At 43.0% G+C, this 14,075-nt stretch overlaps 1 protein-coding gene across 3 annotated transcripts in view; it reads right to left on the bottom strand.

The window, feature by feature from the left end:
• Egfl6 (EGF like domain multiple 6) overlaps positions 1–14,075 on the bottom strand; it is a 68,574-nt gene that overhangs the window by 17,861 nt on the left and 36,638 nt on the right. For all 3 annotated transcript variants that reach the window (XM_037199132.1, XM_028883546.2, XM_028883547.2), the window contains exons 5-7: positions 11,043–11,162; positions 6,039–6,173; positions 3,489–3,611 (exon numbers count right to left, since the gene is read on the bottom strand). In XM_037199132.1, coding sequence (XP_037055027.1) covers positions 3,489–3,611; positions 6,039–6,173; positions 11,043–11,162 — 378 coding nt within the window. The remainder of the gene's footprint in view (positions 1–3,488; positions 3,612–6,038; positions 6,174–11,042; positions 11,163–14,075) is intronic.

Below are 14,075 nucleotides of genomic sequence, written 5' to 3'. Positions count from 1 at the left end.
TTCAGAAGTGCAATATGATCCTCAGCTACACAGGAAACTCAAGGCCAACTGAGGACATGAGAGATACTGTCTCACAAAATACAAAATGAAACAAATAAACAAACAAAAACACTGAAAAAAAACACATGAGAAATAATCAAACATATTTTTGAGTATTATATTCTGGGCTGGTGGTTAGCACTGTATGTGTATATTTGTTTATTCTGTAGGGATTATTTCATTTAATATTAAACAATATTAAGGGGTAGATGTTGCAATACCTATTTTTGCACACATGGAAACTGAGATACTGGAAGGTAAATACTTGTTCTCAGTTCACAGGTTCAAAGCCAAGAACCTATGAGTCCAGCTAAGGTAATTATATTTCAAAAGCTGTGCACCTAGATGCTAAAAAATAGAAGTCTCTTTGTCACAAGAAATGTTTGTGTTGATATAAGATTTACAATTTTAATGCACTGGGCTACAGTATAGAAAACAGGGGCTGAAAACAACTCCACACTCCCCCCATTAAGCTAGCTCTCTCTCTCTCTCTCTCTCTCTCTCTCTCTCTCTCTCTCTCTCAGATAGGACCTCATGTAGTCCAGGGTGGTCTCAAATGCACCATGTAGCCAAGGATAACCCAACCTTTTAATTATGCTTCTATTTCTCTAGTGCTGGGATCACAGGTGTGTGCTACCATATTCCATTAATGTGGTGCTAGGGAACGCAGAGCCTTATGCATGCTAGGCAAGCACTCTGCTAACTGAGCTCCATCCATGGCCCCTCTAGGTAGTTATTTCTAATTCTTCAAGTTTTAGCCATGGACGTTAGGAGATAGCCACATAGAGGCAAATTGCCCTTTTAAAGAAACACATATTATCTTGGGGCTTCTATTTTTCTGCACAGCACTTTTGCAATTATCGTTATAGAATTTCACAGTACAGCAGCTGGCCCTCCATGATGGGTTGAGATGATACTCATTACAATGCTAATCACAGTAAACTTTACTGAGCATCTATTGTGTGACCAACTGAATGAAGCTTTCTACATATGTCGCCTCATTTCCACTCCAAGACAAGCTTCTCAGAGATGTATCAGTCTTAGTATGAGTTACCTTCAGCAAATCCCCAAAGAAGAATTTGGGTGTAGGTGGCTGATTTGGGGCAGGATTCCAGAAGGCATAGTAGGGAAGGAGGACAGTGAGTCAAAGGAGGTGAGAGGAGACAAAAATGGTGTCACAATGGACAGGTTATCACTGTGGGCAATGAACTCAGTCTGACTGGAGAAATCTGGGAGACTGTGCTGCATTGCTGTTCATGATTGCCTCACACTATGAAGGGGAAGGAAGGGAATTTACTTAAAGACTCCAAGCCCTCCAATGGCCGAGCGTGTTTCCTAGAGACATTCTCTATCTAGCTGCACCTGCAGGGTCTGGGAAGGTTTGTAGACAACACCCTAAGGTCCCAAGGCATCAAGAGTCTACTGCCTTGCATCTAGGATCTAGGAATATGCACGGCATGTTCTATTTTGCCTTCTCAGAGTTGGGGAGCTTCTAGGTACTGTGAACTGGCCTATTACAGGCACCCACCACATGAACTATCATGAGCCCTATTTGGGGTCCATTTTTTTTATGACTATGTGCATGAGGTGTCTGTGAATGTGTATATACATGTTTTATGTATGTTGGGGTACAGGTATGGATACACATGGAGGCTAGAGATCGATATCAGGTTTTCAATTGCTGTCCATTTTATATATTGAGGGAGTCTCTCACCTGAACCTAGAGCTCACTAATTCAGCTTGTCTGGCTAGCCAGCTTGCTCTGGGGATCTTCTGTCTCCACTTCCCAAGCACTGGGAATAGAGGCAGGCCACCATGCCATCCCAATATTTTCGTGGATGTTGTGGATCTATAGTATGCAAGTCTTTATGATTGAGAGGAAAGTACTTGACCCACTAAGCCATCTCCATACCAGCCTGGTGTTTAAGACTTTGTTCTGGGACACAAGGACCTGGGTATCTCAGATGCCCTCTGGACACTGATCCATGCCTACATCATTACTACTCTGTGAGGTTCCTGCTCCATTCTTAGAAACTATCCAGTCAGCTTTGCAGGAGACTAGAATCTCTACCCATTGGTCTCAATCTTCTTTGGAGGGGCTACATATTTGGTTTCATAGTTCTTAAAAAAAATTTCCAGGCACAATTTATGCTTCTCCTCATTATTTTTATTCAAAGTAAAGGCTGCCCAGTTCTTTTGGCAGGTCTTCATGGAACCTGATTTCCAGACGCAGCCACAGCCCACTTGGATACCATGAACCTTTTATGTGTGTGCTGTTGAATATCTGTCATGGTACAGTGTTTAGTCTTGCACAACCTAGAAGATATTCTGTGTGTCATCAGGAGACTTGGCTGGGTGGGGCCATGGGACGTGAGGCAGGTCAGCATATGATTTACAGTCGCACTTACAAGACTTGTGCCAAAGGGCAGAGGAAATACTTGAGACAGGGCAGTAAAGAAGTCTAGAGCAGGTGTGGCAGCACATGCCTGGAATCCCAGGATTCAGGAAGCCAGGGCAGGATAACAGTTCAAGGCTAGCCTGGACTACATAGTGAGTATCAGGCAGCCAAGACTACATAGCAAGACCTTGTTTCAAACAACAACAACAACAACAACAAGAGCAAACAAACAGGACCAGTGAGATGGCTTAGCTCATTAGAGGCACTTGATGCACAAGCCTGGTTTGATCTCCAGAGTTCACAAAAAGGTGGATGGAGAGAACTGACTCCAGAAAGTTTCCTCTGACCTGTACATGCATGCTCTCACAAACACCACACACACACACACACACACACACACACACACACACACACACACACACACACACACACACAAATGCAGGCTTTCGGATGACAAGAAGAAATGGTATCTACTGTATCCTAGTTTGTTTTGGTTGTTGTTCTGAAAAAAAAAAAAAAGTCCAGATGAAAATGTGTATCACCCTTGTGTGTGTTTTTTTCCTCCTAGGTTTTGTTTGTTTGTTTTTGAGACAGGGTCTCATGTGTCCCAGGCTAGACCCAGAATCACTAAGTATTAGAGGATGACCTTGAATGTTTGAGCCTCCTGCCTCTACCTCTTTTAAGTGCTGGGATTATCACGCCTCATTTATTCAGTCCTGGGGGCCAGGCTTTGTACATGTTAGGCACTCTACTAACTGAGCGACATTCCAGCCCTCAATCTTTTCAGCTTCGTGCCTATAACTTTTGTGAGTACCAGGAATACAGCCCAGCTAGGAAAAGACACAAGGCTCACACACACACACACACACACACACACACACACACACACACACACACACAGAGAGAGAGAGAGAGACAGAGACAGAGACAGAGACAGAGACACAGAGACAGAGAGACAGGGAGAGAAAGATCTGGGAAAAGAACTGGAAAGAATACTTTTGTGTGTGTGGGGGGGTAGACAGCAAAACTGTCATGACCAAATTCTACTTACCAGAACACTGAAGTCCATTGCCCCTATATCCTTGCTTGCATTTGCACTTGAAGGATCCTTGAGTATTGAGGCAATTGGCATGGAGGCTGCACATATGGGTATTCAGAGCGCACTCATTTATATCTGAAAAGGGGAACATTCCAGTGGACAACTTGATGATAAAAGGGCTTGCTGAAAGGGTGGCCTTCTCACTTGAATAACTTCAAGGCCAAGCACTCAGACCTCAGCAAACGAAGTGCTGCCTGAGAGTGGAGAGGTGTTCAAAACCAGAAGCCCTTTGGCCCAGACCCCTGGCTTTCCCTGGCGCCTGTCTGGTATGTAGGAAGGGCGCCTGCAACTCACCTCCCCAGAGCGACCTTGTGGCCTGCTTATTATTAATGCTATTGAAATCTCCTGAGATGTTTGGCGTTTCTCCTTAACATTTTCATCTAAGTAATCTGGAACTAAGTGACAGTATCAGAAAATAAATGCTAAAATTTGGATTGGTTTGCTTTTTATCCATGTAATCTGAAACTAAGTAACAATACCAGAAAAATGAATTCTAATTTTGGACGGCCTTGGAACTTTTCATAAAGAAAAGACAGGATCAGCCAGGAACCACTGACATCATCTGAATTCATGGGCATGGACATTTGTTCAGAAGCTGCCAGGGGAAAGGGTCAGGCTGGTTTGAGCTCGTCTGCTGGCTTTAGAGGTGGAAAACTGGCCAGATTCCACCCAGGTGGGAGCTTCAAGGGCTCTGCTCTCCACCCCACCTCCTGTCTATGCTTTTGTAGATGTTAAGCATACAGAACAGTGCATTGTGTTGAACTTGGTCACAAAAGGAGCTCGGATGCTAATCTTAAGCACCTTTTAGCACGTCAGAGATTTGCTTCCTTGTAAAGCTATGTGGATTCCTAACTTAGTGTGTGGGGTAAGTCCTTGCGGTGTCAGGGAACTGGGGAACACTGTACCACTGTCATTGGATTGCACAGCTGGCTGGGTCAACTTGACAGGGTGGGGTCCAAGCTATGACAAATATGAATTCTATGTGCCTGATTTTGTATCGAAGAAAATTTGAGGGAATGACCATGGACGCATCCCAAGATGGTTCAAAAACCAGCAATAGGGTGCTGTCCAAACATGATGATACAAGACATGTCCCTAAGCATGGGACTGAAAGAATCACATTTTCTCCAATGGTTGGCTTTCTGTGTCATGTGCATACCTTTGTCACCCATGTTATATGAATAGAGAGTGAAAGTCAACCCAATTTCTCTTCACTATAAGCAATTGTTGTGGGATATTTGTACATTGTGTGAAGATGTATTGCTGTGATTGGTGTAATAAGAGCTGAATGGCCAATAGCTAGGCATGAGGTGTAGGTGGGACTTCTGGGCAGAGAGAGCTCTGGGAAGGAGAAAGGTGGAGTCTCCAGTCAGACACAGAGAGGAAACAGGAGGTACATGGTGGAAGAGAGGTAATGCCACATGGCAAAACGTAGAAAACTACAAATGGGTTAATTTAAGTTATAAGAGCTAGTTGAGACAAGCCTAAGCTAAAGGCCAAGCTTTCATAATTAATAATAAGTTTTCATGTTGTTATTTGGGAGCTGGTGGCCAACAAAAAAGCTTGCTACAGGCAATGGGTAAACATATCTGACTTCAGAAGCTCTTTGAGGCTTGGGATCCCTTCACTAAGAGATAAAAATGTTTTACTTCATACAGATGAGACTTACAGCTGACTAATAACAGATTTAGCAGAGAGTGATTTTATTTGGCACTTGAACTAAGAAAGAGCTAAAATAAGAAAGAGGAAAGAACATGTGCCCTTTCATATAATTTTCCTTTTAAAAAAGTGATGTGTGTGTGCGTATGTGTGCAGATGTGTGTGCTTGTGTCTACAGTAGAGGCCAGAAGAGGGCATTGTGTGTTCTCCTCTATGATTATCTGGTTTTCTTTTTGAGGCAGAGTCTCTTCTCAGGGCCCCTGCTTTCTCAGGTAGGCCAGAAGCCAGCAGACCCCAGTGTTCCTCCTGTCCCTGTTCCCTAGAGCTATGGTTCAGGAGTTTTCTGGGAGAGTTGGCTTGTTACATGGGTGCTGGGACCCAAACTCAGGTCCTTATGATTGTAGACCAAGTACTCGTAACTACTGAGCAATCTCTCCAGTCACTTTCATACATTTTTCTAAAACCATTCCAATGGAAAATGTTAGGAACAAACCACTGAGATCTTCCTAATCTTGAGCAAATATAAATATCTCTTTATTGCTCCCATTCTTAGATGTGTAATTGGAGATATAAACTAAATGAAAACCTACAAAATTAAAAAAAAACTCAAAGGCATCATCTCAAGATATTTGCCTCCATAATAGTTCTATTTATTGTTTAAGTCACTATGGACCTACCTTCATAATTAATCTCGCTGGAGTTACCTAAATGCTGGAAACTTAATATCAAGGTTTTTTGTGTTGTTCAGCTGGCCAGTATAGTAGATTGAACGAACATAAAAGATACCTGTAGAGAAAGCCTACGGGCTTGGAGGCAAGGGGAAAAAAAGCCACTGTATCTTACCTACACAATCATACCGGCGACTGACATATTTCAATTCAAAACCGATGTGACATTTGCAGTAGTAGCTTCCAAACGTGTTCACACATCTTCGATTGTAAGGGCAGACTGCTTTCTTAGAAGCACATTCATCTATATCTAAGGAATAGGAGTAGAAGCTGTGAGTGATTGCAGGAAGAGAACTCTTGCACGTGCACATGCACAGGTACTCACCTTACCTAGCACGCAATGCTCAAGCACATGCAGTCTCCTTGCCTGGGAAACGGATTATCTGGTGCCTACGTTACATCTTCAGGAAGTATTCTAGATCTTTACCAGGCACATGCATAGCTCTACAGGTTCATATCACTATGCCTATCTTTTCTTGGAGGTGTTTCCTGGCTATTATGCCATCATTTATATTCACCCCACAAGGTGTGTATCCTAGGTTGCTCCAGACTGGCTATGTAGCCAAGGATGACTTTTACCTCCTCATCCTCCTGTTTCCATCTTCCCAGTGCTGGCATCAGATGTCTGTGTGCCACCATGCTTTATTTATGCATTGTTGGGGATGGAACACAGGGCTTTATGCATGCTACACAAGCACCCTATTAACTGAATTACATGCCCACTCCTTATATCTCTGCTCATTTGTTAGACCCCAGCTCTTCTAGGGCTATGTGTCTGGCATGTGGTACCTATGCTTTACATGTGTTCTGAGTGAATATTTTTCTCTAGTTACTAATTATATATTTGTTTTGTTTTGAGACAGGGTTTCTCTGTGTAACAGCTCTGGCTGTCATAGAAGTTACTCTGTAGACCAGGCTGGCCTTGAACTCACAGAGATCCATCTGCCTCTGTCTCCTAAGTGCTGAGATTAAAGGCATGCAACACCACCACCACCACCACCTGGCTACTAATTATATTGTATAACATACAGTTTTTGAAAGTTAAGTCAGCCACATTTTGAGCAAACCAAAATGTACAAGCATTTAAGATTTGCATTTTGCAAAAGCATTAAACAACTCATTCTAAACTCCTATAATATTGACTCAAATCACAAAAAATATAGTTGTGTAGAAATGTACTACTGCCTAAAGTTGTGGGTTGAGTATAACTGTTTAACAATGCAATTTTAACCAACGATAGGCATGTTTCTTTTCTCCCAAGTGAGTGATGTCTTACAGGGGGTTGACTGCTATGCTGAGCAATCCCATAAGTCTCAGGCATTGCTCTAACTTCCAGATACAAAGTAGGTTGGATCTTGGTTTAAGTATGCAAGTTGATGCTGGCTTATTGTTTCCATTGCACAGCTGCCCCCAATCCCATAAGTGTATGCTGGGAATTAACATGGGGACACATGCATGCAAGGCAAGTACTTTATTAACTGAGCTATTCTGCTGCATTCTTAAAATAAGTACTGAGTTAAGCAAAGTTATTGTTCATTGATCATTTCCTAAGCATTAGCTCTCCCTTTCAATTAAAATGGCACCAAATCAATTAAGGAGGTAGGCAAAAAACATTTGAATTTAGTTTGATCATGATTTAGTCACGGCTGAGTGGTGGTGGCACATGCCTTTAATCTCAGCACTAGGGAGGCAGAGACAGGAGGATCTCTGTGAGTCTGAGGCCAGCCTGGTCTACAGAGTGAGGTCCAGGATAGGCACCCAAACTACACAGAGAAACCCTGTCTTGAAAATCAAAACAACAACAACAAAAGACTTAGTCATATCAGGTAAGTCTTATACTAAAAGATACTAAGCTCTGTGACTCTAATTAAATCTTTTATCACTCTCAAAAGGAAGAGAGAAGCCAGGTGTGGGGAATGGAGAGGTGGTGCACATCTTTAATCCCAACACTTGGGAGGCAGAGGCAGGAGGATCTCTGTGAGTTTGAGTAGGCCAGCTTGGCCTACAGACAGAATTCCAGGACAGCAAGGGCTACACAGAGAAACCCTGTCTTGAAAAACAAACAAAAACAAACAACTGAAAACCAAAACAAATAGTTTAACATATATGCATGTTTTAAAAAAAGTGCTACCCTGGCCTGTAATGGCTGAGCTTACTTTATACACAAAATCCATCAAATTATATACATTTAGAATAAATAAATATGCAGCATCCTGACTGAAAAAAATTTCTATTACATTGAAGAGGTATTACATCATATTTATATTTGCTTATTTAAATCAAAGAAGATGAACCTTTGTCAAAATTCTGGTCTCATTGGCTCTCCCTTATTGAGACAATGTGTTCACCCAACCTAAATGTTATGTGTATTTGATGGAATATGATTATTACGAATATATACAATTAGGTGATTAAACATAATCCAAATTCACAAAGGTAACCAAGATGCAAAAATGGATGAAATGGTGCTTGAGCTACCTAGGGTGCCCTGCCACTCAGCCCTCAAAGTATCCATAGCTGCCATAAGCTCCATACTAGGTTTGCTCCTGGGTCCGAATGGGAGGACTAGGGAGTTTCACCCTGGAGCAGCCTCCCAAGAGTTAAGAGCAGGGGTTGATGGAGAGACTAAAACAAAGCAAAACAAAACAAAGCAAAACCAAAACCAAAACAAAACCTTTCTTGAGAGGGAAAACCAAGAGACAGTTTTCCTCAGAGTTGTGGTTTGAATGTGAAAAGGCTCATTCATTTAAACACTTGGTCCTTGGTGATATTTGGAAAGATTGTGGGACTTTTAGGAGGGGGAGTCTTACTGGGGGAGGGGAGTGACTGGGGGCGGGCCTTGAATTCTGATAGCCAAACCTCACTTCCAGTTCGTTCTCTGCTTCCTGCCTGTGGATGCAATGTGGCCAGCTGCCTGGCTCCTCGCTCCTGTTGCCATGCCTTCTCCACTATGATTTTCCACATCCTTTAAACTTATAAGTCAAAAGAAGCCCTTCTTCCCTGAAGTTCCTTCTTGTCAAGCATGGGTCACTTCCTAAGTCCTCAAGCAGTGTTTCCTGGGATCACCTGCTTAACCAACTCTTTGCTCAGCTTCTGTAGACCCACAGACTAAGATGTGCAATTAGCCAAGGGAGTGTAGAAGTTAAAGCTTTAGGTCACAGATTTTACTAAATTAATAGCTATAAATGAATGGTTTATATGCTCCTTAATTGATAGTGATTTAATCTGCCCATTTTGTCTAGTCAGAAATAGCAATGAAATCATATTTTTATTGTTTTGAGATAGGGTCTCATTATGTATATCTGGCTGGCTTGGAACTCACTATGTAGACCAGGCTGGCCTTGAACTCACAGAAATCTGCTTGCCGCTGCATACCATGTGCTGGGTAGTTTGTATAGTTTAAAGCCAGGTTTATTTTGAAACAGAGTCTTATGTAATCCAGACTAGCCTTGAATTTGCTGAGGATGCCCTCTGATCTTCCTTCCTGCCATCATCTGTCGACTGTTGTGCTTACAGCTGTACTCTACCACCCCTGGTTTATATGGTGCTTCGGATTGAACCCAAGGCTTTGTCCATGCTAGGTGAGCACTCAACCAACTGAGCTTCAGCCCTAACCCCTAGAGCAGGTGCTGTGGATATTGTTCTGTATAAATAAACACTGATTGGCCAGTAGCCAGACAGGAAGTATAGGCGGGACTAACAGAGAGGAGAATTGAGGGATCAGGAAGACAGGGAGGGAGACTGCCTGGAGCCGCCGCCAGGACAAACAAGATGTAAGGTACCAGTAAGCCATGAGCCATGTGGCAAAGTATAGATTAATAGAAATGGACTAAATATAAGAGTAAGAGCTAGACAATGATAGGCCTGAGCTAATGGCCAAGCAGTTTAAATAATGTAAGCATCTCTGTGTTTATTTTATAAGTGGGCTCCGGGACTGGCGAGACTTGGTGGGACCCAGAGAGAAAAGCTCTCCAACTACAAGCAGGTTTTAAAGAGAATGTGAAAAAAGTGTTTTAAAAAGTGCACTAAACACATTATGGGAGGCATATATTATTTTCACTAAATTAATACTGAAGATAAAAGGTAAATACATGTTTTCCAGGAAAATGATAGATTGAAACAAATCCCAATGGCTCATAAAGTCTGACTCATTGAATGAGTGGTGGCATGTCTGTGGTGATATTGTGTTCCCCAAAATATCGTGTACCTTAATAAACTTATCTGGGGTCAGAGAACAGAACAGCCACTAGTTAGGCAGTGATAGCACACGCCTTTAATCCTAGAATTCCAGAGGCAGAAATCCATCTGGATCTCTGTGAGTTCAAGGCCACATTGGAAAAAGCCAAGCATGGTGACACATGCCTTTAATCCCAGAAAGCCAGCCTTCAATCCCAGAGAGTGGTGGTAGAAAGAAGAAAGATATATAAGGCGTGAGGACCAGAAACTAGCAGCATTTGGCTGGTTAAGCTTTTGGCTGGTTAAGCTTCAGGCTTTTGAGCAGCAGTTCAGCTGGGATTCATTCTGGATGAGGACTCAGAGGCTTCCAGTCTGAGGAAACAGGACCAGCTGAGGAACTGGTGAGGTGAGATAGCTGTGGCTTGTTCTGTCTCTCTGACCTTCCAGTGTTCACCCCAATAACTCACCTTGGGTTTGATTTTATTAATAAGAACTTTTAAGATTCCTGCTACACATGTCAGTCTCATGGTAATTGGAGTCAAATATGCAGTGTCAATACAGTAAACAAAAAGATAGGGTCTCATTATGTATATCTGGCTGACTTGGAACTCACTATGTAGACCAGGCTTGCCTTGAACTCAGAAATCTGCTTGCTGCTGCATACCATGTGCTGGGTAGTTTGTATAGTTTAAAGCCAGGTTTATTTTGAGACCTTATGCCATATCCATTAGGCAGAATAGACTACTCGAAGACTGTTTTCCATTATATCCCTAAGTATGCAGAGAGCACAAGTGACTGAAGATATTTCATGAATAGACAGAGAGCAGTACTTTGAAGAAGTCACCATATATTCAGCACAAAGCTTGTAATGAATGAAAATGGAGTTCAGTGGAGGGGGAACAGAGGGGAGTGGAGAGGAACGGAGTTATGCTTTCGCTTTTACCTAGGCACACTCTTCCATTTGGGCCCAGGCGGAGGCCAGAGGATGGACACACACACCGAGGCCCTTCCTCTGTTTCTTCGCAGCTGTACTGGCAGTTTATCCTGGCACATGTCCTAGAGTCTGCAAAAGTAGACAAAGATTAACTAAGAAAGTCTCTCCCGATTCTGAGATGTGAAATGTAATATGCCTTAGGACAGGCTTCATGGGCTGAGTCCCCAAAGGAAACCCACAAGGAATCTGAGCAGGTGTGTTGCCATGGTGGCCCCTGGGATAAATCTCACTCGTGGTTTGTTCTGTTGACCAATACATTGCACTTGACTATCTCTAGGGAAAACAGCTCTGACTATACCCCCCACCCCCATCTCTTTTAAATTGAGACATCATCTTATGGTTTTCAGACTGGTCCTGAACTCACTTTAGCCTTAAAACTTCTTTTTTTTAAATATAATATTTTAGTGATTATTTGGGAATTTCACATCATGCATCCTGATTACACTCATTTCCCAGTTCTTCCAGGCCCTCCCCCACATGCTTGTGACCTCCACCAATCAAAAAAGAAGGAGGAGGAAGAGGAGGAGGAGAAGGAGAAGGAGAAGGAGAAGGAGAAGGAGAAGGAGAAGGAGAAGGAGAAGGAGAAACAAAACAAAAACAAAACAAGAGTCCAATCTGTGTTGCCGATATACTCAACTCACTGGAGCATGGTCAAACTCCCATGGCTAGCCCCTTCAAGAAAACTGAGTCCTTCTCTTCCTATACTCCTGCCAGAAGCCATCAATTGTGGAGCGCTAGCTACACTTCCTCATCCTTATCATAATTTTTTGTTTGTTTGTTTTTTTCGAGACAGGGGTTCTTCGTGTAACAGCCCTGGCTGTCTTAGAACTCACTCTGTAGACCAGGCTGGCCTCAAACTCAGAGATCCACCTGCCTCTTTCTCTCCAGTGCTGGGATTAAAGGCATGTGCCACCACTGTCTGGCTCCTTATCACAATTTTTAACAGTCCTCTTTAATGGGTTTCTATCCAGGCTGCTACTTTCTTTGGGTGGGTGGAGATGGGGTGGGGTGGGGTAGGGGTTGCTAAAGAAGCCTTCTATGTCTCTCTTTCTCAGCTGTGAGTCTGCAGTCATCGATATCACTGCAAAAGTAGGCTCCATGCCCTTTACAGTTAGTGGGAACATGGATCATGGACTTCTACATGGTTTCTGGCAACAGTGTGGACCACAGACATCCACATGGTCTCCTGCATCAGCACATACCATGAATGTTGGCGTCGTTTCCTGTGGCAGTATAGACCATGGACATCAACACAGCCCTCTGCCGTAGCACTGGCCACAGACACCATCATAGCCCTGGTTGTCAGCACAGGTCAAGGACATCAACATGGCCTCAGGTGGCAGCATAGCCTTAAAACTTCTGATTCTCGCTGGGTGGTGGTGGCACATGCCTTTAAGCACTCGGGAGGCAGAGCCAGGTGGATCTCTGTGAGTTTGAGGCCAGCCTGGTCTACAGAGAGAGATCCAGGACAGGCATAAAACTACACAGAGAAACCCTGTCTCAAAAAACAAAAACAAAAACAAAACCCTTCTGATGCTCCATTTCCAAAATGCTGGAATAACAGGCATTTGACAGCACACCTGGTTCCTGTAGCACTAAGGATTGAACCCAGAGGTCTGCATAAGCTAGGCAAGCATGATACCAACTGAACACCATCCTCAGCCCTTCTCTCTCCTCTTATATGTACTCAGATCATTATGTCACTTGGCCAGTCTCTAGAGGATAAACAGTAACTGCTGGTATAGATTATCACTGAAAACAGTTAAAGAACTTTCCAAATCTTTGCACAAATGTATAGACTCATTGAGAGTCACTCAAGCCACAAGACTTGGTGTTTCAAGAACCTGTAGTGATGTGGCAGACACAGATGGTCAGCTCCATGAGAGTTATTCTGCCACCCTTTTTTCTTGTCGTTTTCACCATGGTGAATATGTGTATCTGAGAAGCCAGATACTTTCCTGGCTTCCCTTGCAGCAAAGAGTGGCTATGTGTTTCAGTGTAGCCAAAGGAAAATAAAGAGAAGTCTCCCGGAGGGACTGCAGATGTAGTTCAGTTGTTCGAGAGCTTGCCTAGCATGCACAATGCACTGGGTTTGATCCCTAGCACCACATCACACCAGGCATGGTAGCAAATACATGCTTGTAATTCCAGCACTTCTGGGAAGTGGAAGAAGGAGAATCAGAGGTTCAAGGTTATTCTGGCTATCTAGGGAGTTCGAGGTAAAACTAGGTTCATGATATCCTGTTTCAAACAAGCACACAAATATAAAAAGATAAATCTGTTGGAAAAGATGATGCAAAGGACTGAATGATAAGAAGGACAGGCATGAAAGAAGAGCTGGCTCATTGGTATCACCTCTATCCCCTTGGTTTTGCCTACTTTTAATGTAGACATGACATCTGGAGCTGAAGTAGCCATATGTATGTTCATTGTGAGGCCACAGATATGAGAAGAAAATCACTCTGAGGACAGTGGAGACTAAGTCTTTATTAAGAGTCTCCAAAACTGGTTATCTTCAGCATTTTTAATAAATGACAGTTTAGTTGGAGTTTTGTCACTTTTTGCTTAGCATAACCTACTTCACAAAAATGTACTTACTTAGCAGAAGTCCAGTGCGTATGGATCCTAAATGCATGGGGGCTTAAAAAACCCCACCATATGCATGTGGACACGTGAAAGTTCACGGTGTGTGTGTGTGTGTGTGTGTGTGTGTGTGTGTGTGTGTGTGTGCTTGTTTACATGTGTGAGTGCAGGTATGTGTGTGTGTCACAATATGTGTGTGGAGGCCAGGACAACCGTGGGTGTTAGGCCACACTTTCCAATGCTGTTGGTTAAGAAAGGGTCTCTGTTGTTTTTCTACTGTGTGCTCCAGGCTGGCTTGCCTGGAAACCTTAAGGGATTTTCTGTTTCTGCCTCACATTTTTCTGCAGTGTCGCTGGGATTACAGGCCCTTGTGCTATTTTTTTTTTTTTACAAGCATTC

This window comes from Peromyscus leucopus, chromosome X, assembly GCF_004664715.2.
Source record: "Peromyscus leucopus breed LL Stock chromosome X, UCI_PerLeu_2.1, whole genome shotgun sequence".
NCBI classification, from domain to species: domain Eukaryota; kingdom Metazoa; phylum Chordata; class Mammalia; order Rodentia; family Cricetidae; genus Peromyscus; species Peromyscus leucopus.
Note: the sequence above shows the minus strand (reverse complement) of the source record. Positions and strands in the feature narration are given on the sequence as shown.